This window comes from Chroicocephalus ridibundus, chromosome 3 (assembly GCF_963924245.1).
Source record: "Chroicocephalus ridibundus chromosome 3, bChrRid1.1, whole genome shotgun sequence".
NCBI classification, from domain to species: domain Eukaryota; kingdom Metazoa; phylum Chordata; class Aves; order Charadriiformes; family Laridae; genus Chroicocephalus; species Chroicocephalus ridibundus.
This window is the reverse complement of record NC_086286.1, coordinates 46,050,027-46,071,184: the sequence shown is the minus strand read 5'-3', so window position 1 is coordinate 46,071,184 and position 21,158 is coordinate 46,050,027. Positions and strand designations below refer to the sequence as shown.

General features: G+C 38.9%; 1 protein-coding gene across 1 annotated transcript in view; it reads left to right on the top strand.

Moving 5' to 3' along the window:
• Nucleotides 1-18,896, top strand: part of ACTN2 (actinin alpha 2) — a 70,226-nt gene extending 51,330 nt beyond the window's left edge. Inside the window, exons 13-21 of the mRNA XM_063328963.1 lie at nucleotides 3,433-3,541; nucleotides 4,377-4,517; nucleotides 4,915-5,097; nucleotides 6,245-6,379; nucleotides 6,972-7,151; nucleotides 7,511-7,657; nucleotides 15,087-15,152; nucleotides 16,025-16,183; nucleotides 17,543-18,896. Coding sequence (XP_063185033.1) covers nucleotides 3,433-3,541; nucleotides 4,377-4,517; nucleotides 4,915-5,097; nucleotides 6,245-6,379; nucleotides 6,972-7,151; nucleotides 7,511-7,657; nucleotides 15,087-15,152; nucleotides 16,025-16,183; nucleotides 17,543-17,701 — 1,279 coding nt within the window. The 3' untranslated portion in view covers nucleotides 17,702-18,896. The remainder of the gene's footprint in view (nucleotides 1-3,432; nucleotides 3,542-4,376; nucleotides 4,518-4,914; nucleotides 5,098-6,244; nucleotides 6,380-6,971; nucleotides 7,152-7,510; nucleotides 7,658-15,086; nucleotides 15,153-16,024; nucleotides 16,184-17,542) is intronic.
• Nucleotides 18,897-21,158: the final 2,262 nt, after the last annotated feature.

Sequence of the window (21,158 nt, the reverse complement as noted above, 5' to 3'; positions counted from 1 at the left end):
TTATGGAGGAAAATACTAATTTCTTTCTCCATTCGTATTTTTAAAGAAGGAATGACTAATGTCTGAATGCTAAGAAATGTGCATTAGCACCTGATCCAAAGCTTTTTTCTTGTTTTTACTTTTTGTCACTGGATCAGGCCCTTACAGAAATCATCATCATCTGTGTCTAAATTACAAGTCAGTACACCTCCATGTTTTGTTTTAGTCAATTGCTTGGCTGCCTAATGTTGCTGTTTCAAAGGAGCAATATTGCTGTGTGACCTTGACCTCTACCAGTTACAGTTTCCTGTCTGTTCTGGTATTTTCTGCTGCAGCAGATGAGTCCACTGTATTCTTAAGGGTGAAGTTGCTACAAGCTTGTTGATGCTGTTTAGGTAAAGAATTTGTGCATGTGTGCAAGCAGGTGATTCCAGCCAAGATCCTGCTATAAGATTGTTGTGTTCCAGCCTGTATAGATTTAGAAATCCTTGGCAACGAGGCATGGCAAGGCTTGGTTAAGGCTATATACAAAACTGGAAAAAGTCAGGCATTTCTAAAATGGGATTCGCCATTTATGACGTAACAAATGCTATATATATTCATTTATGGCCTTTTGTGCTGACTTCAATGTTTTCAATCATCAAAATAAAATTTTTGGAATGTAGTTTCTTGCATATCCATCAATTCTAGTATAGCAACTTATTTTCAGCCAAGATGACCACTATCTGTGACACTGATTTGGAGGGTCTTTTTGCTTCTGGAAACCTGGGCTCAAATTGTACTTACGTACATGATTAACATGAGCCTGGTTCTGAAGCAGTGTTAAAGCAAGTTGTTCAGCAGGTTATTTTTGTGACACTATCACTGTTCCTAAAGTGAGCTCATACTTAAGTGCTTCTCTGGATCAGGATGAAATTTGACTAAATTTTTAATTTTTTACAGATAAAATGGAATTACTTGTAAGATTAATAGGAATACTTAATGATTTTTAAATTCCAAAGGCTGTAGATTTCAAATAACCGAAGAAATATAAATGACTGCTCTCTCAGAAGCTCTGTAACACATGTGCAGCAGTACTTTGTGTATGCATGATAAACAAAACTTATTTTTATAAAATGTGAAATCTAGTCTTTTCACAGCTTCACTGTTGAGAGAGAGACAAAAATTAATAGTTTAAGGAATGTAAACCTGTGTTTATTTCCAAGTAAATAATCTCCTATGAGTTATTATTTCTTCCTCTATCCTGCTTTGAGCAGAAAAGTGTTCTTTGACACATATAATACACTTATTTGAAGTAAACTACAGCAGGCCCAGAAAGACAGTGGAGCTACACTGCTTCATGTCACTTGGTGATCTAACTTAGGATTTTTGACCCACAGGTGCCTTTTTTAAAAGTTTTTTTTTATAATATTATTCTCCTACCTGTCTGTCCACAGCACATATCCCTGGAAGAAATAGGATAGCAGACATCTTACGGGGAATGACTGAACCTCCCTGGCAGAGCTGGTGGAGGAACGTTACACGTTACCTTCCAGAACGTTGACTAGAGCTGGTACACTCAGTCCCGTACTTTCATGGAAGGACACCTGCCTTTATCCTAATTGACAAAAGGAGATAAGTGAAGCAAAAATAAAATTTGCAGTACTCTCAGGGATGTGACCTGGAGTATCTGGAAAAATACCCTGTCCGTATTGCAGTATACTACATTTGATATGTGAAAAGAGACCAGAATACAAATGTCCACATCCCATCCACTTAGTGAGCTCACAGCTCACACAGGAACATCATCTAATAATCTCAATATGCTATAATGAAAAAACCCAACTTCTAGCCAAAAACTCATAGCAGCAAAATATATCTTAGCCTCTTTCATCCAAAATTCCATGCTTCTGACTTAAAAGTTCTTAATAGATGGCTTTTGTTGCATCCCTTTGAAGGCTAACAAAAAGGCTTGCTCTAAAGGAGGAAGCAAGTTTTCAAGTTAAGGAGCCCTTGTATAGTATGACTTGTTGACAGCTTTCTTCTTATACATAACAGTTCTACTTTCATAATTTTGGGTTGTTTTTTTTATTTTTAAATATTGTTATGGCATTTTATTTTTTCTTGTTTTACCATTCTTCACTTTCAACAGTCGATTGATTGCAGCACATCTGAAGCCTCTTTTAAACAGAATGTTTCACATACTTCTCAAGGTTATCCCGAACCAGTTTGCTCTGACTGAGCTTAGAGGAGGAAACATGAACACTGCCCCTGGCCTCCAGTATAGCTTCATGGAGGAAAGCTACCTCACTTCTCATTTTGTCCTCTGTGATTCTCTAAGTTATTGGTGGAAGAGCTCTTGACAGTTGCCTAGAGAAGAATGTTCAAAAGAAGGGAACAAATTCTATCTGCATTTAATGTCTTGTTCAAGCCTTAAAGTAAATCTTAGCTTCATATTGTCATGCTGTCACATAATCACAATCTCTGCAATGTTTAGTACTGGGCAAAGCGTCCTCAAGGAGCAGCCAAGAGCTAAATTCAGTGGATGATGATACACCAATAAAAGTGAACTTCCAAAGTGCCAAACACATATTTTATTATGGTCATGATGGCTGCAGCAGAACCAAGGGGATTGTCTGCCACTGAGATCAAAAATTCAATTTGCAGAATCTCAGGACAGAGCCTTAAAAAGTTATTCCAATTTTAGGCAGAAAGGTAAGTTGCTTTCTGTCAGGATAATATGAGCCTATTAAGCAGGTGAAAAAGCAATGCTAACTGCTACATTCTTTGTGGGTACGCTGATTCATGCTGGTGGCATACATGGGTCAGGAGATTCCTGTTCTTTGAAATAGCCAGTTCTAGGATGCAGCTCTGTGAGGGTGAGGAGTTCCTGGAAAGGAAGACGAGAATTTTTCTCTATGCCCCAGATCTGGGCAGCCCCCTATTAGTATTGCTGGGCCTGTGATAGAGAGATTATGCTTTGAACGCAGCCTGAGGTCTGCTTCTCAGTTAAATAATTTCGGAGCATGTAACACCGGAAAGGATCACTGGATTATTTAAAATGAAACTTATATTTCAGCCCAATTAGTTAAAAACTGTACCAATCTTCAGAAACTTGATAAAGTCCCAGACTGAAGCATTCTGGTCTTCAGGAGATCAAATTGCTTGTGCCACAGAAATAGCTGATACAAAGATGATTAGACACCTTAATTATCTTTAATACCTGGATGTCACAGATGGATACTTGATTTTTCTCACAACAGAGGAAGCCAGTCCTGTTCCTGTGCTGTGCTTCTTGAAATGCTGAATGCCTAGATCACACATGTCTATACTGCAACACTTGCTTACCTGGAGGAGAAATATTGCAAAAAAAAGAGGGGAGGAATTATTGAGGCCCAGTGGAAGAGTGTGGACAGTGCAACTGCTCCTGTCTTTCAGAAAGTCACTCAGATTTTTGTCTTTACTCTTCCTTAGTGAACTGGACTACCATGATGCTGCAAGTGTCAATGATAGATGCCAAAAGATATGTGACCAATGGGACAGCCTGGGAACACTTACTCAGAAAAGGAGAGAAGCACTGGAGGTAAACCATATAACAATGATCAGCAGCTCAGCTGAGGCAGGGAGGGGAGAATGAACCATTTGTTTCATATCTGGAAACAGTGCAATTGAGCATCCACTTTGGCATCCACACAGCAATAAACCCTTTCCTCAGATCTCTATTTCATTTCGGTGTGGTTTCATTTGCAAATAGATTGAATTGCTCAGAGCAGACTTGACAGTGCTCAGCTGCCAAGGACAGTCCTAAAGCAGCAACAAGTGGCATGCAGTTTATAGCACCACGCTTTGGGAATTTGCTGTCCAGCAAGGATAACAGAGGCTATTAGGTGCTTACCTTCTCATACCTGTCTGAGCTTAATCAGGTGACATGCAGGAAAAGGGCCAGCACTGGGTTAATTTTCTGGTAGTGCGTGTTCCAAAGCACTGAGATACCTTCCAAAACCTTGTTCCTTAAGAAAAGAGGAAGTCACACACATGAATACCAACGTGGAAAACATATGTCTAACTCTTCCTTTTTATACTTACAAAAAATTACTAAAACAAGGTTAGCAGATTTTAATTGATTTGCAGATAGATTACAATTACAAAAATACTTAAAATATCAGTAGCGAAGAAGTCATTTCACCTGTTATCCTTCAAGGACATACACCCCTTTTAACATTGGATATGACAGTGTCTTTACTGCAGTTAGTCCTGTTGCCTTGAGTTAGAACCTTAAAGCAGGTGGTGAAATCAGTCAACAATACAATCAATTGCTTTTGAAAAGATGAGGCATGACTTTTTGCATGGGTGGGTATGTGTGTGGAGTTAGGTCTTGCCCTAGTAACAAAAGAATGTACCCTTCTGAACCCATACAGAGGACGGAGAAATTGCTCGAAACAATCGATCAGCTTCACCTGGAGTTTGCCAAAAGAGCTGCTCCTTTCAACAACTGGATGGAAGGTGCTATGGAAGACCTACAGGACATGTTTATTGTTCATAGTATAGAGGAAATTCAGGTAAATGGTTGTCTGTTTTTTGGCTTACAGTTGTAGGGAAGATGTGAAAGGAAGCTTTTCCTTCTTGGAGAGTAGAACACATATAAGAAAAAAAACCCCACCATTGACATTTTCTTTATGATAGGCATTGTCTACTCTATTATAAATAGGGCTCTTCATTGGTATGAAAGCATATTCCAGAGATCATGGAAGAAGAAATTGTCCTGATAAAGTCAATGAGGGCTGTTTCATGAATGTATCTATATGTATTATTTCCTGTATCTACAGATACCTCTATCTACGTAGACAGGGTATTTGGGAGGCTGATTGAGGAGCTGTTCTTATTTACAGCAGATCTTTCATATATTGGAAGGAACATTAAAGTTTTCATGCTTTCCCTCTTTGTTTCCTATTTTAGAGTTTAATCTCTGCACATGATCAATTTAAAGCTACTTTGCCAGAGGCAGATGGTGAAAGACAGGCCATACTGTCAATCCAGAACGAAGTTGAAAAAGTTATTCAGAGTTACAGCATGAGAATAAGCGCAAGCAATCCTTACAGCACCGTTACTGTGGATGAGATTCGTAGCAAGTGGGAAAAGGTAATGTTTGCTGAATACATAAAGGACATTGTAACATAGTATTCTAGTTTAGGAATACTGAGAATATTCAGAGAACTTTACAAGAAATCTGTAAATTATTCCAGATCATCAGATGCCAGAATGAACTTCCTAAAGTATCTTATGTTCTCCCTTGTGTGTGCTAGGTTCATTTCACAATATCCCTTGCCCAGTATTACCTGAGGTCCTTTTTGGCGGGGCAAGAGAAGCATGGGGTTGGGGCTAGTGCAGAGCTGGTGGCTGGCCAGCAGATGTGACAGGGGCTGCCGTCAAAAGAACAGAAAATGATTGTATTCTTTCTCTTGGTATAAACAGTAATTTGTGTGTCTCTTCTACCCAGCTTGCTGCTTTTCGCAAATGTCAAAAATCAGCATCTTTGGGACTGTTAACGTTCTGTTCAATTAGACTGAAATTGGCAATTACCTTAAAAAAATTACTGGGGATGCATTAAATAGAGGCTCCTAGAGTCATCACACAAATTTTATTTCATTAGGAACCAAGACAGATAATATGCTGAAGGTAAATGATTGCGTAGAATGCATAAATTTATCAAATATATAAACTTACACAGACAATAACACACCCTCAATGGGTTATAAAAACCAAGCCATAAGGACTAATTTCAGAATCTCCCAGGGCAATCCAGAAGGGTAAGCCAAAACAAGCATTTGCAATGTATTAGAGACCTTCAGATATACATGATGGATGGAAAGTGTCTCACTATCCTATTGTAATGGCTGTGCTTGAATAAAACGTTTTGCACCGACTATTCTTAGAACAATTACTTAAGAGATTGAAAACTCATCTGTGTTTCAAAAGAGAAACAAAGTAAGTGCTCTAATAACAGTTCAAGTTAAATAACTGTCTTGAACTTGAATTCAGTCAAAGGTGAAAATTTCTTCTCTTTCCATGTCAGCCTCTCTGGTCAGGCTGCCCAAGACCATGTTAGCAATCTCTTGTGTGAGCACAGAAGTGGTAAATAAAATAGTGATCATGTTTCTGGCTTGTTCTTCTGATAGCAACCCTCAGACCAGTAAGAAAAATTAGTAACTGTAGACTTATTTGTTCCATTTGTTTTTAAACTATTCAATTGTGCCTACTCACACTTAGTGCATTCCCACTCTATCAGGTGAAGCAGCTGGTGCCTCAGAGGGATCAATCCTTGCAGGAAGAACTAGCCCGCCAGCATGCCAACGAGCGCCTGCGTCGCCAGTTTGCTGCTCAGGCCAATGTCATAGGGCCGTGGATCCAGACCAAGATGGAGGTGAGTGTCAGACCCTCATGCAGAAGCTGACAAACAAAATTTTTTATAATTTTTTATCTCTGCTTTATGTACAGGACAGCAGCAATCTCCATGATAGCTCACCAGCTGTTTGATCCTGAAGTATTTAGCATCTGTTAAGATGATTTTTGAAACTGTGGAAGCTTGAACAAGTGGTACCATGATGGTGAGCAGGACATGTAGCTTTGAAAAAATCAATCACTAAGCGATTACTATTTAGCTTCTGCTTTATGGTTAAGATGACTTTTAAAACTGTGGAAGCTTGTACAAGTGGTACCTTGATGGTGAGCAGGATATGTAGCTTTGAAAAATCAATCACTAAGCAATTAGTCTTTAGTTTCTGCTTTCTGTAAAGGAAAGATATTGAGATCACTGGGATCTCAATAATGATTCCAGAAATAAATATCCACATTTCTTTTGAAATGTGTTTTCTACAGTAGAATTTATTGTCTCCACTGTATGAAAGTTTTATTACTATTGCTTCTTAGTATGAAAATATTACATATTTATGCCAAAGTTGGTCAAATTAGCAAATCTGCATTTTAAATTTTGTGGGGGTGTGTGTTTGTTTCAGGAAATTGCCCGCAGCTCTATTGAAATGACAGGGCCTTTGGAGGACCAGATGAATCAGCTGAAGCAATATGAGCACAATATCATTAACTATAAACACAACATTGACAAACTGGAAGGAGATCATCAGCTTATACAAGAAGCCCTGGTGTTTGACAACAAGCACACCAACTATACTATGGAGGTAGCCATTTACTCCCTTTTCTACTTCTTAGTTTATTCTGCCCTCTTCTGCCATGTAACTATCTTCCCCAATCTGAAGAGACTGCAACAGAGGATGGAATTTAGCAGACTTTCTGATAATCGCATAAGACTTGTTTTATTTTCACTTCTTTTTACTTTTACTACCCATTTAGAAACCAGTTCCATATTTTCTGAAGACCATTTTTATTTTGAATGATCCTTGGTCCTAATATAGATTTAGTGGTATGGAAAAGGTATCGCATAAATATTTTGAGCTGATTTTTTGCTTACTCTGCTTTTTATACTCTTAGAAGAATATATTTGTTTCTTTAATAAATCAGTATTTTCTCTCTTTCCTAGCACATCCGTGTTGGATGGGAGCTCCTACTTACCACGATTGCTCGAACTATCAATGAGGTTGAGACTCAGATCCTCACAAGAGATGCCAAGGGTATCACCCAGGAACAAATGAATGACTTCAGAGCATCATTCAATCATTTTGACAGGGTACAGTACTCCTGTTTTTTCTCAACTAGCAACATTTATTGTTCCCAAAAGCAAGTTTCTTTCCATCCCAAATGTAAGCCTTTTAAAAAAACTGCAAATGCAGTAGTAATGGGCTCTTTTTAAAACAGCAAAAAAGATCAGTTAACAAAGAATTTATAGCCTTATGAAATCATAGCATTGTATAGATACATTAAAGATTAATTTGTACCCTTTAGATAGAATGAAAAATTATAGTTCTGCTAATATGGTTGAGTATCTGTTCAAGTAACAGGCATAACTGGATAAATCTGTGTTTTGGAAAATAACGTGCCCCTTTATTTTAAGGCAGTGCAGCATGTTCTATGTACTTGCCAGCAGCTTCCATCTTGTTAAATTTAGCTGTAATCTGGATTATAGTTTTTGTTTTCCTTTGAATCACAAGTTGTGCTCCTAGAAATAGATTTGTAGGAAATATAGTTGGGGCACTGATAGCTGTCAAGGAAAATCCTTTATTTTTCTGGCTGTATGTGGGAAATAAGAGGCTGGTTTTTTCAGTTATTTAATCATGGATGAATAAAAAGTAGGAATGAAAACACTATTGTGAAGAAACTTAACTCACTCCTTCCATGAGTTACGTAGTATTCATGGATGGAGAGTTAAAAAGATAGCTATTAATAGACACAACAGCAAAATACATGCAGACAGGGATCTGACATTCCCAGTTGGAGAACCATCTGAACATGATTTAGCTCTGCTGGCTCTGTGCTCACATGAACCCACCTTCAAAGCCAAGTTCACGTTTCAAACACTGAAAAAAGATAATCATAATGCAGAACCAGGCCGTTGTCTTTTTCCCAGTACAGATTCCTGTAGTTAGCAGACTGTGCTTAACCCACGACTTATATTCTGTTATCACATGAGTCAGCTCCTTCAAGTCATTTCAGGCTATAGGAAAATGCCACTTTCTTTTCACTGACATCCTGTTTGTCCAACTCTACTCAGAATGGTTACCCATACCTGGACTTATACTTGATGTCTATTGGATATTGACAGGCAGAGTTTGCTAAATATTCTTTACAATATCCTTAATTGTTTAGAAAGAAAAGCAGACTTGCCAAACCTCTGTTTTTTGAAGAAACACACAAGCATAGGAAAGGTTAGCTACAAAGGAACCAGGAACAGATTTTATGGAAAATCTTAACGTGATTCTAGTGCAGCATAACTCCTTTTTGTATTTTCTAAGGAAGCAGAAGATAACATCACAGAAGCAGAGATAAATTTCCTGGGGTGGAAGGAAGTAGCACAGTAAATGGCTTTTCCAATGCACTGGAGCAGATAACTCAGCAATTACAGCTATTAAAAGCAGACAGAGTACCAGACAGAGTACCAGGCCTGGATAAATTACACACCAGTATTTGAGAGACCCTATTAAGGGAAGCCAGGGACTTTGCACAAAGATTTGACAGCTCCTTAAAGATAAGGAAGTAAGGTGACTGAACCCTAGTATATCTTACACTAGATGGCCGTTTCTAGCATCCCTGTATCTTTGTAGTTCATAGATGAGTTCAAGGCTGGTTCAGTGGCTGAGGATATACTATAGGCATCTCTTGGTGCCTCAGAGGGTCTTGAAAGGAGAAGCTAACTCTTAACGCTGACTAACCCTCCTGTTACGGATCTTCAGGCTTTGTAGATACAGTAAGTCTTTGAGATACCAAAGAATACTTAGTAAAGGCTGTATGGCCTGGAAGAGGGCGCTCCTGTCACATAGCTGCAGGCAGGTCAGAGATAGGCTATGACAGTAACGTGCAACACAGAAGTGCTTCCCAGCTCCTAGATCCTTGCCTATCCCTGTCTGTCTCCTTTCTTCAGGCTATAATGAGTTATGGCTTCAGGCAGTGTCCCTTCTGCCCTTGCTTCTGTTGCAGAAAGCCTGAATGGCTGCATCAGGAGCGGAAGGAGGTAGATGCTTCATCGGTTTCTACGGCCTCCACAGCCTGGGCCTGGACTGCAAGTTTAGCTGCAGACCTTACCTTCCCCCATGACAGATATAATCCAAAGGCCTTAAAAAAGAGGTCTGGAAGAATCACATTAAGGGAAGGGCCATTTTGCATATGCCCCCTTTAGTATACTTCCCTTAGCAACAGACATGGAAAATTGGTCTAGGAGGACTTTTGCATTGACACAGTGCAACAATTATGTTCCTAGTAGCATAATGCAAGTTAAAGAAAGGAAGAATGTAAGATCTAAAACCACTCAGCCATCAAGCCAGGCTTTTCTGCAGGGGACAGATAGTAGAAACACTGATAAAAGAGAAGCTTACACTGATTAAATTACACTGTAATTTAATGGGCAGATGTGACTCAGTCTACACAGGCTAGAAGGACACATTGAATAAACATGTTTGAGAGAGTCAGGCTTGTTTTTCATTTTTATATCCTTCCTATGCCCTTGCGCACTCAAATACGTAGTGTTGGTGAATAAAGGAAACCCAGGGTGCTTCAGAGTTACTTCAGGGTACACAAAGTAATGATGACTCTAAACTTGGAATTTAGATGGAGAAGGCAGTAATTGATTCTCTTATGGTCTTGATTACCTTAAATAGAAACGCAGATGAAACTGGATCTTCTGAATGTAAGCACTAACATGAAAAATATTGGCTTCTCCATGTCAGACAGAATTAGCAGTATATGTAATAATTTTGTTGCGCTTTGCGCTTAGCGGCATTTCTGAATGCCTGACATAGTTTAAAAAATACACTGAAAGAATTGGACGCTATTCACAATGATGAATAGCTAGAAAAGATCCCAAAAATTAATAGCGGCCCTGATGAGTAGGCTTTAAATACTTAAGCACAACAGAACCATTTATGCATGCTATAGCATGGACTTCTGTGGCATTTCTCCAAATTAAGACGTATCTTAATGTTTGACTCTTGGTGTGTGTTAAAGATGTCAGTAAAGTACTAATATGCAGAGTAGCTCCCTTTCCCATTTTAAAGAATGTATTTTGGTACACATAAACCTAACAAATTTTAAACAGTGCTTCTAGAAACAATTTCATTTGCTTAGAAATCTTAGGAAGGAACCCCTATCTTCCTCCACAGGAAGAATATATATAAAAAAAAAAAATCTTACAGTTTGTAATCCATCATTAGGCTTAATTCCGCAGTTGTTAATCCTTTGAAAGACAGCTAAATAATTGTATGAATTGCTTTAAATGGCTTCTATATCCTGAATGTTTGAAAGAAAACTATTCGGTATTTTACAAGGGTTTTTTTGGGGGGGCTCCATGCCCCTGATTCTGAAACTGCAGTGATTAAGTGGACACCATGCATGTAAGAATTACAAGGGGAGGAAGAGTTGTGTTTCAGTGCATCCACCAGCAGAGATGTGCTAGCACAGAAAGCGTTAGGAGTCATCCTTGTTAAAGGCAAGTGGTAAATGCGCTCTCTCCCTTGGGGCAAGGAGGCAGCCCTCTAGGCTCCTGCATTTCCAACAGGCATGTACGCACGCTGCCACCCCAGAGGTTATTCCTGCGGGTGCTGCTGCTTACCCACTACTTCTTGCTGGAGGCTGTGCCTGCAGGCACAGTCTAGTTGTAGGTATAAATATAAATCTTTAGCAACGCTGGTATATTTCCTTTCTTAATGCGACTGCATAGAGAAAAAAAGAGAAAGTGGGACACAATGTCTGAATCACAGAAGCAGTTTAGAGGTGTTCAAAATGGTGCATAGCTGCATTACGGTATGCAGACAGATTGGGACACCAACACAGATATGTTGTCAGTCACTGGTTTTGAAGTCTTTTTATGTAGGGATTCAGTATATTTAGTAAATTCCAAATAAGATTGCAAAGTAGGTGAAAAAATATCTGCAGCTGCTCTGCATGTAATATCCTAATGGCTGTTAACATATTCTACTATTGATTTTTGTGCAAACTACAGATTTTAAGTAGGAGCTCTGCATGCAGAACAATAGCATCATGCCACCCTGTATTTTCCTAACAGAAAAACAACAGCTCCCTATTAGAAGAGCCACATGATCAGGCTTATGCAGATCAGTTAGCATCCAGGAAACTGAAGGACATATTTAAGAATGTATTACTGTGACTCAGAAGCTCATTTGTTTTATAAGTCCACATATAAATCGCAAAGGGAAAGGAAAAGATTTCTGGGGACTAATAATGAAACACAGAGGGAGATTTCAGTATTTTACTTTGTGTTGGCAGGAAAAGATGAACAAAACAAAGTTATTTATATGCTTTAAAAAGCTAATTTCAGTGCTTAATGTTGGTCTGCAAACAATACAACTAAATACAAAGAACCATTTCCCAATGAGCAAGCCCTTGCATTAATTGCAAAATAACATTGTATCCCATGAAACTCTGATACACTGCAAAGGCAAAGATGCCTTTTTTAGGCCATATAAGATGCAGATCAAAAAAAATCACTACGAGAATGTGAGAACTTGCTGTAGGACATGGCACAACTACTTGGACCCTCACTGGGGAGTCCCACTTAACCAGCTGACTGTTGTGAGCTCCAGCACAACCACTGCGCTCCTCTCCTACAGAAAATGGTTTCTTGGTAGATGAGCTGCCCTCTCTCACTCCCGTCTGCCCTTCGCTACCTCTTGCACTTCGCTCCTGCTGCCATGTGCGGCTGGTTAGGAGCTCATGCACATACTGACCACCCACCCCCCCGGTGTAGTCAAATAGCTAATAGTTCTCTACCAACACCTGGTAGAGGAGGAGGAGGGACAGGATTCATCTCTTAGCTGCCATTTTTGTATCATTTTGTTTGCAGTCACACAGTAATACCTTTGACTTTAGAAATAAGGTAAAATTAATTTATTTTACTATTAGCGTAACCTGCTGTAGCCTGTCTCCAGAATGGTTTTGGAGAGTTTCAAGCCAGCCTGGATTAACATTTTCAGAATGATAAACTATTTTGAATGCTTTATAGCAGAAATTATCCTATAAAATAGAAATGTTAAAGGAAAAAAACTTCACTGTAATTATGGCTTTTAACCAAATGCTGCTCCAGATTTGCGGCTTTGCTTTATCTCTTGTCATTGACTTCCTACTGTTATTTGTTGTGTCATTTTCCCTTTACGGAGCTGGTGGAGGTTGATGCAGAGGGAGTCAATATAAAACCAGCATGATATGTCGAAAATGCATGGCATTATGAACTTAATAAAGCCCCGCTTTATCCTATTGGTATATTAAATAAACCCAGTGCTTTTGTTAAAACTCCTATCATTTTAGTTATGCATAATTACTTAGAAATTTTCAAAAATAAATTATTCATCCAGCAGGCAGATATGTAGCAGACAGAAAACCTTGGATCTTCTCCAAACTGTCAGTCTGTAAAATCAATAAGGGTAATAATTTTTCATCTTAGAACATCTCTTTAATTGTATGCATGTTAACTCAATCTGAAGTACATCTCTGATAGGACACATTTTGTATGAACAGGAAGGAAAAGATGACCCAGTCTGTTTTTAAGAAGTTAGTGTGAATTTCTTGACCTGCAAAATAGAAAAAAATATTGATTCAAAACAATCATCCCGGTTGATGTGGTGTTACTAGGAGCCATTTGCCCTGGAATTCAATGGGGCTTTTTAAAAATCAGTTTTCAAAGCAAAACCTTACTATATAGATTATTAAAGAAGACAGATAACTGAAAATAAGTTATGTCAGTTATAAATTTATTCTGGATCTAGACAAGAAATCAATTGTTTTGTACTTCTGCTCTCTTTTGAGGTACGCATATTCAGTTGTTAAGTAATATTATCTGATCAAGAGTAAAGGAACAGTAACTGAGTTGGAAAAATATGTTTTGCCCGGGTTCAGTGATCTTTTTACTGCATCTTACATACACTGTATGACTAGAAAAAGAAAGAAGCAAATGGCGGTTCAATAGAATAAAAACTGCCTTATCAGCAAAAAGGTTAAAATAGCACCTGTAGAGGAGGCACAGTTTTAACTCTGTAGTTGAAGTAAGGACCATCTTCCACTAAGAAAAAGCCTAAAGCATGAAACTGCAAAAGTTGTACACTTTTTAGGTAATTCATTGCAATATGTTGACATTACATTTCCATGAAGTTCTGTAAAAACATGGTTATTAATACAAGAGGAGAATGTTCTTTACTAACCAGCTAACCTGATCTGTGATTTTTCTTTCTTCCCAAATGCATGACCTGTGATGGGATGGTAGGATGAATCTGACCATCTGCATTCTGATGAATTTAAAGCCTGCCTCATCAGTCTAGGACAGGTTGGAAATGACCTGCAGGTAGAGGAAACTGATCTTGTTCTGTTTTCAGATAGGCCAATATAATAATAGCCAAAGAGATTGTGGGTTTAAACTTCAATATATTGGCCATAATGCTTTGAAAAGATCCTGCCTCTGGGAAGACAACTGGATTAGATGGACTGTTAGCATCCCTTGGAGCCATATTTGTCTATGCAATTTTCAAAGATTTTGCAGGCTGTTTCTTTTACTTGGTCGGACGTGTTTTATTTGGACTCTACTAGATAACAGTGGGGAGCTCCTATGCTTCTTGCACTCAGACTTTCACTAATTTTCCTTTCCTCAGACTCCAGACGAGCTCTCTACTGTTCTCTCCTGATATAGGATGACACAATTCTCTCCAAACCACTGCATTGTATCACAACACAGGGGAAAAGTTTATTTACCTTCTTACTATCACGCCATTTAATGTTTACTCAGCTCTGAGCCAGGAATGCCACAGATACGTTATTGCCTGGAAAATGAGCAACCTCCTCTTATACAAGGTCTTCAACTGACCTCCTCCTAAGTCTTGTAAGTCTCATCCTTTAAGCCAGTATGTGCATCTTTCTGCTGTAGTCCAGGTCCTGCTAGCCTGCTGTCAGAAGGAAAATCGCTGTACTTATTTCCCATATGTCAGCAGACGGCTCTCATAGTGTACCTACCTTAGCCTTGGAGTAGAGTACTTGAAATAGTCAGTCATACACTATTTTCAGACTGTTCTTAGCTATACTTTTAGTCACTACAGCATCCTCTGCACGACCTTTCAAAGACATTTCATATCAGGGAGGCAGCTTGAGCATCTTCTGAGTTTGACTAATCTAGTAACAAACTTTTCTCCTTGCCCTTCTCTTTGTCTTCTCTGGTTGTGTTCTCTTATTCTTGTCTCATTCACCTCCTCTGCTCCCTTATCTCTCCCCTGACTTTTCCTGATGTTAATTGTGGTGAAAATGTCTGTTTCCTGTGTGTAATATGTTAGTTACTTCTTCCTCCTTTAAAACTGATGATGATTCTGGTGACCTGCTTGGGCAATATCAATCAATATTGTTCATACACTGGATCCAATATGCCAATGGTCTGAACTCGTCATCTCTCTGGAAATTACCTTGGATTCTTCAAACCTTCCCTTCTACATTCCTTACGTTGTTTTGGTCAATAGAGGAAGAATGGATTGATGGACCACGATGATTTCAGAGCTTGCTTAATTTCAATGGGTTATGATTTGGTATGAATTTTAAGAAACAATGGCAACTGATTCTGCTTATAGCCTCTAACATTAACCACAGCAACACTAAAGCTTATTTAAATTGACAGAATACTAGTAATTTACACTAGACATGCTAGTTTCTTGTTTCTTTTCTTTTTCTCTATTTTCAAATGGTTAAAAACCATTACAGTTTAAAAAGTTAAAAGTAATTGACACTTGAAAGTCATATTCTGTGGTCGGCTGCATTGCTCTTTGAATTAAGGAAACTTTAAAAGTCGAAATTAACAGTTATTAAGTGATTTATTTTTTTTCTTTCTCCTTTTTTATGTGCATGAGGAAGAATGACTTTGATGCTGTTTAATTCTCATAAACTAGCTTGGGGGGTTGTGTTTGCTTTCCTTCGCTTATTTGTTCTAAAATTTTCCCCCAAAATTCACCCTTTTTAGTGGAAAAAAAGGATTAGCCTTAGTTGAACTATCCTATATTTTGCATGAAATTCTCAGAATTGTTTCCCTTACTTATTAATTCAGTGGGTCTGCATGTAAACTGCTGCTTGGTTTTAGGATGGGGTGGAAAATGAAATGTTAAGTTAAACAGGCATTGAGTGAGGGTGGGAGAGGGAGAAGTTGCAGAAAGTTAATTGAAAGGTGCAATCTATGTATTCAGGAGAAAGAATACTTTTTTCAAAAGCACCAAGTCCTTTTTAGAAAAGAGGCGTGGGCATTCCAAGATCCCAGATTTCACTGACTCCAAAATTTATATTCCTAAGTCAGGAAAATGCTTTAACGACTTTGTAACCACTGATCCCTCCTGGTTCACGAGAGACACGGGCTGTTGGCAATTGATACTGTGGTGACCTTTTTGTTTGTTTGTTTTGGATTCTGTGAAAGGGTGAAGCTGAGTTTGCACGAATCATGTCTCTGGTTGACCCCAATGGGCAAGGAACCGTCACTTTCCAGTCTTTCATTGACTTCATGACCAGAGAAACGGCAGACACAGACACGGCTGAGCAAGTGATAGCTTCCTTCCGAATCCTGGCTTCAGATAAGGTCAGTCATCGTGCTGCTGGCTGTAAAGATTCAATAGCCCACCTATTTAGCCCTTCTTTGCTGAAAGTCTTATACAAGCCTTTTAGTAATAGTGAAGCTTTTTTTCCAGTTTGTAAGACTTCAGAGAAAGCACTTGCCTTTAGTTCTTGTTTGAAACTAAGATTCTTAGCTGAAATGGGTGCAGAATTCAAGGCTTGGTCTGTATACCCTCACATGCAAAGAGCCAAGATAAAATCAGACATCTTAGACAAGACTTAGACAACTTGTCTGTATAATGGATATATTGTACATCAGATTATTTCCACACAACAGCCTTGACTAAAGGGAATTCATTCTGCCTTTCACGCTATTGTCTGGAAGTTTCAATGCAGAGTTTGAGCCTCTAGAAGACAGCCTGGGTCAGTTGCACAAGACTATACCTAATTGTGAGCCATATTGTGACCCGACAGCTCATTCAACAGGGTGATGCAATGTGGTTACCCCTATCCTGGGACGAAGAGGCCTCTTTAGTTACTGGGTACATGGAGGAAGCTCCTGAATTTGGCATACTTTCCTCCCCACAGCCAGATCCACTGGCGAGTTGAGTAGTGTATGGAGGTAAAAGGGAGGATAATGGCAACACAAGAGCTTCTGGAGGAGTCAGGGCCATGAACAGTGCTGCCAGGAAACCAATCCTGTGCTGTGGAGAAAGGAGAGATCACACAGTACAGGTCTATTTGCCCAAGCTCACTCTATTGATTTTCTCATTCTGGCTGTTTGTATTGATTTTGTGATCTCAGTTACTGTGCACCGCATTGTGAATTCCAGACATGTTCTCAGTAGGAATTCAGGTGGAAGATGAAAGCCAAGGTCTCTGGAAAACAATGGTTTTCATTACGTTGCTATTTTAAATAATGTCAAATCTGTTAACAGAGGGTCCCCTTCATATCATAAATGCAAACCATTAAGAGCAATAATGCATTTTTCATTACAAATATATTAGGACCTTGAAACTAACAGGTTCTAACTGAAAATGTGCCTGTCCTGCTACTGCAGAAGGGGCAGTAGTGCACCTTAGAGATACCCACTACCTATCCATGGACGAGTTGTATCAGTAGCAGTCTACCCATGGCTGCACAGCACTTGGTAGCTAACATACACAGTCACATAACCTGAGACTGGATTTTGACCTAATCAGTTTGTTGGTAGGATTGTCCCCTTCGACTCGTCGTTAGGGATGGAAATTACTGAGGAAAATAGTTGGTCTCAAGAAAATAGGCAGGATATCCAAGTTTATTAGTCACAGCTACAGAAAAGAAATGTATTTTGTGTCTTTGAAGAATACATACTGAATTTGTCAATCCTTTTCCCCCCACCCAGCCTTATATCCTGGCAGATGAGTTACGTCGAGAGCTGCCTCCTGAGCAGGCTCAGTACTGCATCAAGAGAATGCCTCCGTACACCGGCCCAGGTTCCGTGCCTGGGGCTCTGGATTACACCTCTTTTTCATCAGCACTGTATGGAGAGAGCGACCTCTGATTCTGTAATTGGCCATATTCACGCTAGACACTAAAAATACCCACCTTATTGCCCAGATTGCTTCTCAAAAGCTTTGACGAGCTGATTTAAAACTGAGTTTTACAAATACAGTAGGTACCGTCAGTGTAAAATGCTACTAACTGAAGTAACTAGTGTATATTAAAGTGTGCAGCACGCTAGATTTCTGCATTGTTGGTTTTAGGTTGTCTGTCCTATACAATGCTAGAAAATATACTAAAAAAACCTGCAAGATATTAAATTTGGAAATATCCATTCAGAAAGGAGAATGTAAAACTTAAGAATATTGAAACTCACAAAATATTTCTCCATTTTCAAAATGCTTTAATGCCATATGTGCTTCTTTTACGATGTTCATAAAACTCTGTTAGAAGTCATGCTTTTTTCTTTCATAGAGCAATATCATTTTCCTCTAGTGATTTCTGATTTTGTATGCTTCTACTGGTGGAATTTAATAAAATATTAAAATGCAGTTTTTCAGGGAAGAAATATATCAACCAAATAAGCCACTTAATTGCGAAAATAATGTAGAATGCTATGTTTTTGTCTCCTAAAGATGGTTTTCTTTTATCACAAAGAATTGTAATATAGGGGGGAAAAGCTGAAAAGCTGATTAAATTGCAGGTTTAGAGTTCTGTAAGCAGTACTTTTCTTTTAAGCCTTTAACTTTTACAGCTGAGGGAGTACAACTTTTATAATCAGAAATAGTAAGCGAGCTAATTTCATGTGAGCTGTTTTGTTTTGAAACCCTCATTCTTGTCTGTGTTGGGCAATCTGTTTCTCAGTAGAAGCAAGCCAGTCGCTTGTTGTATTAACGGGCAACATTCATCTCTATCCTGCGCAATGCAAAATCCCATCTGAGCAACCGTAGCGTGGTTGTCTTGCAGCTTTAACTGTTCAGTGCTCAAATTAGAGTTTGTCTTGCCTTCTCCTGGATCGCAGGCAGTTCTGTCTGTATTATGCTCCTGTGCGCTAGTTGTTGTACTGTTTTTTTTTTCCATCTTGAGAAATGATAGAGAAGTAAAAGCAGTAACTTTTTTACTTGAATCCTACCAACACTGAGGAAATGCAATGTAATCAAACAAAACCATTTACAAATGGTGAAGTGAGCTGTGCAGCCCAGTGCTATTAAAGCAATTATGTGCCTATTAAATAAAGTCTGCTTTTCAAAACCTTATGAGACTGTCATTGGCAATCACTTAGTGGTTCTCTCTAAGAACTGGAAATATTTCTGAACATTAAAGGAGATTTCAGTCTGCTAAAGTAAAAGTTCAAAAAGTATGTCATGCATTTCTATACACTGTGTTTGCGCGAACAACAGCTGCTACGTGCTGGAAGGAGAGGTATGGCCTCATGAAGTGAGATGGAGCTCAGAATGAGGGAGACAGAGTTTCCTTTAAGCCACCTGAGCACAGACATCCATAGCTTGTTAAACTTGTAGCTTAGATGATTGATTTCAATGAGACCTGGACAGTAATGCTTTTGAAAATGTTGGCCTTAACTTCTCTCTCTCTCTCTCTTTCCTCGTTTGCAGATGTTAAGTATGTTAAGTCTGCAGCTGTTAAGTTGCAGATGTTAAGTATGCTTTCACTGGCCTTTGCTTTGAAATCTATGAATGATTCAAATTCAAATGCAGATAAGGTGCAATTTCAAAACAATCCCAGAGGAGACAGGCAATGACCAAAAACCTCTTCCTCCTCCACCTTGTGTCCAAAGGCCAGCAGAGGACTTAGAGAAATACTAGGGCTACAATCACACCTCCTGTAGTGCAAGTGCAGCCTTGCGCACACCCAGAAGCTGCTACTGCCGCTGCCGATACTGACATGGTGCAGTGCCATCTCTTTTTGTGATGACAGTGCCCACACAAACTAAGTCGGGAAGCTCTGCCTTAAAGCAATGGCATTTGCAGCTAAATGACTGCTGGGGAGGCTGAATCCTATTGAAAAATAAATCTGTATCTCTCTCATTGTCACAGTTTAATGCAACTGGAAGAATAAAACATTGAGCTTCCAAACATGGCACAAAAGCAAACTCTCAGTCCTACAGGCAGGATTAAGATAAAAATTGGCACAGAGACGGTTTATATTCCACACTTCTATTGGGTGTCATTCATGTTCTCTACCTGCTAATTTTCCTATTGTGATATTCTTCCTATTTTTAATAACATGGAAGAGGCGTCTAAACTCTGATGTTAGCTAAATGTTCTGTTGATCAAAGCATGTGTGAGATAACATTATCAGCAGCAAGAAAAAAGACTTTTGCAAAGTAGTTTTTTCATTCCCATATCAGGTTTCTAATTTCTAAAGTAGAGTGAACAGAAGCAGTGGCAGAGAGCTGCAGGCATTAATTACCCACCCGTACTGGCCTAAAAATCTTATACCATATTTATTAGTTCAATGTCTTTCACGTAAAAAAAAAAAAAAGATTTTTCATAAAACTATTTCTCCCAACATCAATTATTTTTAGGGTAACTAGATTAAATAGGTAAGCTGTATTATTTTACCACGAAGTGAGTGAAATTCAAGGTTTTTTAAAATATTCTGTGGTCAAATTCCAGGGCAACGGGCTTAACAGAGAGATTTCCTATTCCTCTAAGGCTCCATTTTTAGTAGGTGGCATTTGTATTTTTCTGTAGAATCACTCTGTTCACACTCTGAATCAATGGCTTCTGTGGCATTTTCTGTCTATGTAATGCTGGCAGCAAACTAGTTTTACTATACAAAAGCACAGGAACTGAGCCCAGGGTAATGAACATACCAATCACAGGGGCCAAATCAAGGTTCAACAGGTGAAGGTACAGCATTATTTTGATGATCACGTGGATGAAGGTTATAGACTAAGTTAGAATTCAAAAAAGCCAGTAAGGTTTTAAATTGCTTTCATGACTGCAATACAGATGTATTCTGTGACTTTACATGGATACAACAATTCTTTGAAAAACTTCCTGCCAAGATAATCTTGATTTTGTAGTAATCGTTTTCAGTCACTGGTCTTCAGAAAGGTGCTGATGCAGGTAGAAAATTGTTGCAGTTCTGTGCTACCTTCGTACCTCCTTTCTTCATATATAGAGTTTCCAGCACTACTTCTCTTACCTACTGGCCACAAAAGGCTTGGATCAAAGCCGCTCCTAGTGGCTTGTATTTTCATCAAAACATCCCGTTCAGTTTGCCCACTTCTTGGAGGTAGCTCCTGGTGTTTGTAGAGGTTATCCCAGACACAAGTGGTCTTAATGAAGGAGGAAAATAGCATTTAGCAGCTGGATTTGGACAGTTAGCAGTTTCCTTTTTTGATTTAAATGGCTTGTGGCTGAGAGTAATTCTGTCAGGAAGTAATTGTTTGATCATTGCTCTTTATCAGGGAGTGTAGCAATAGGACGAGGGGCAACAGTTTCAAACTGGAAGAGGGTAGATTTAGATTAGATATTAGGAAGAAACCTTTC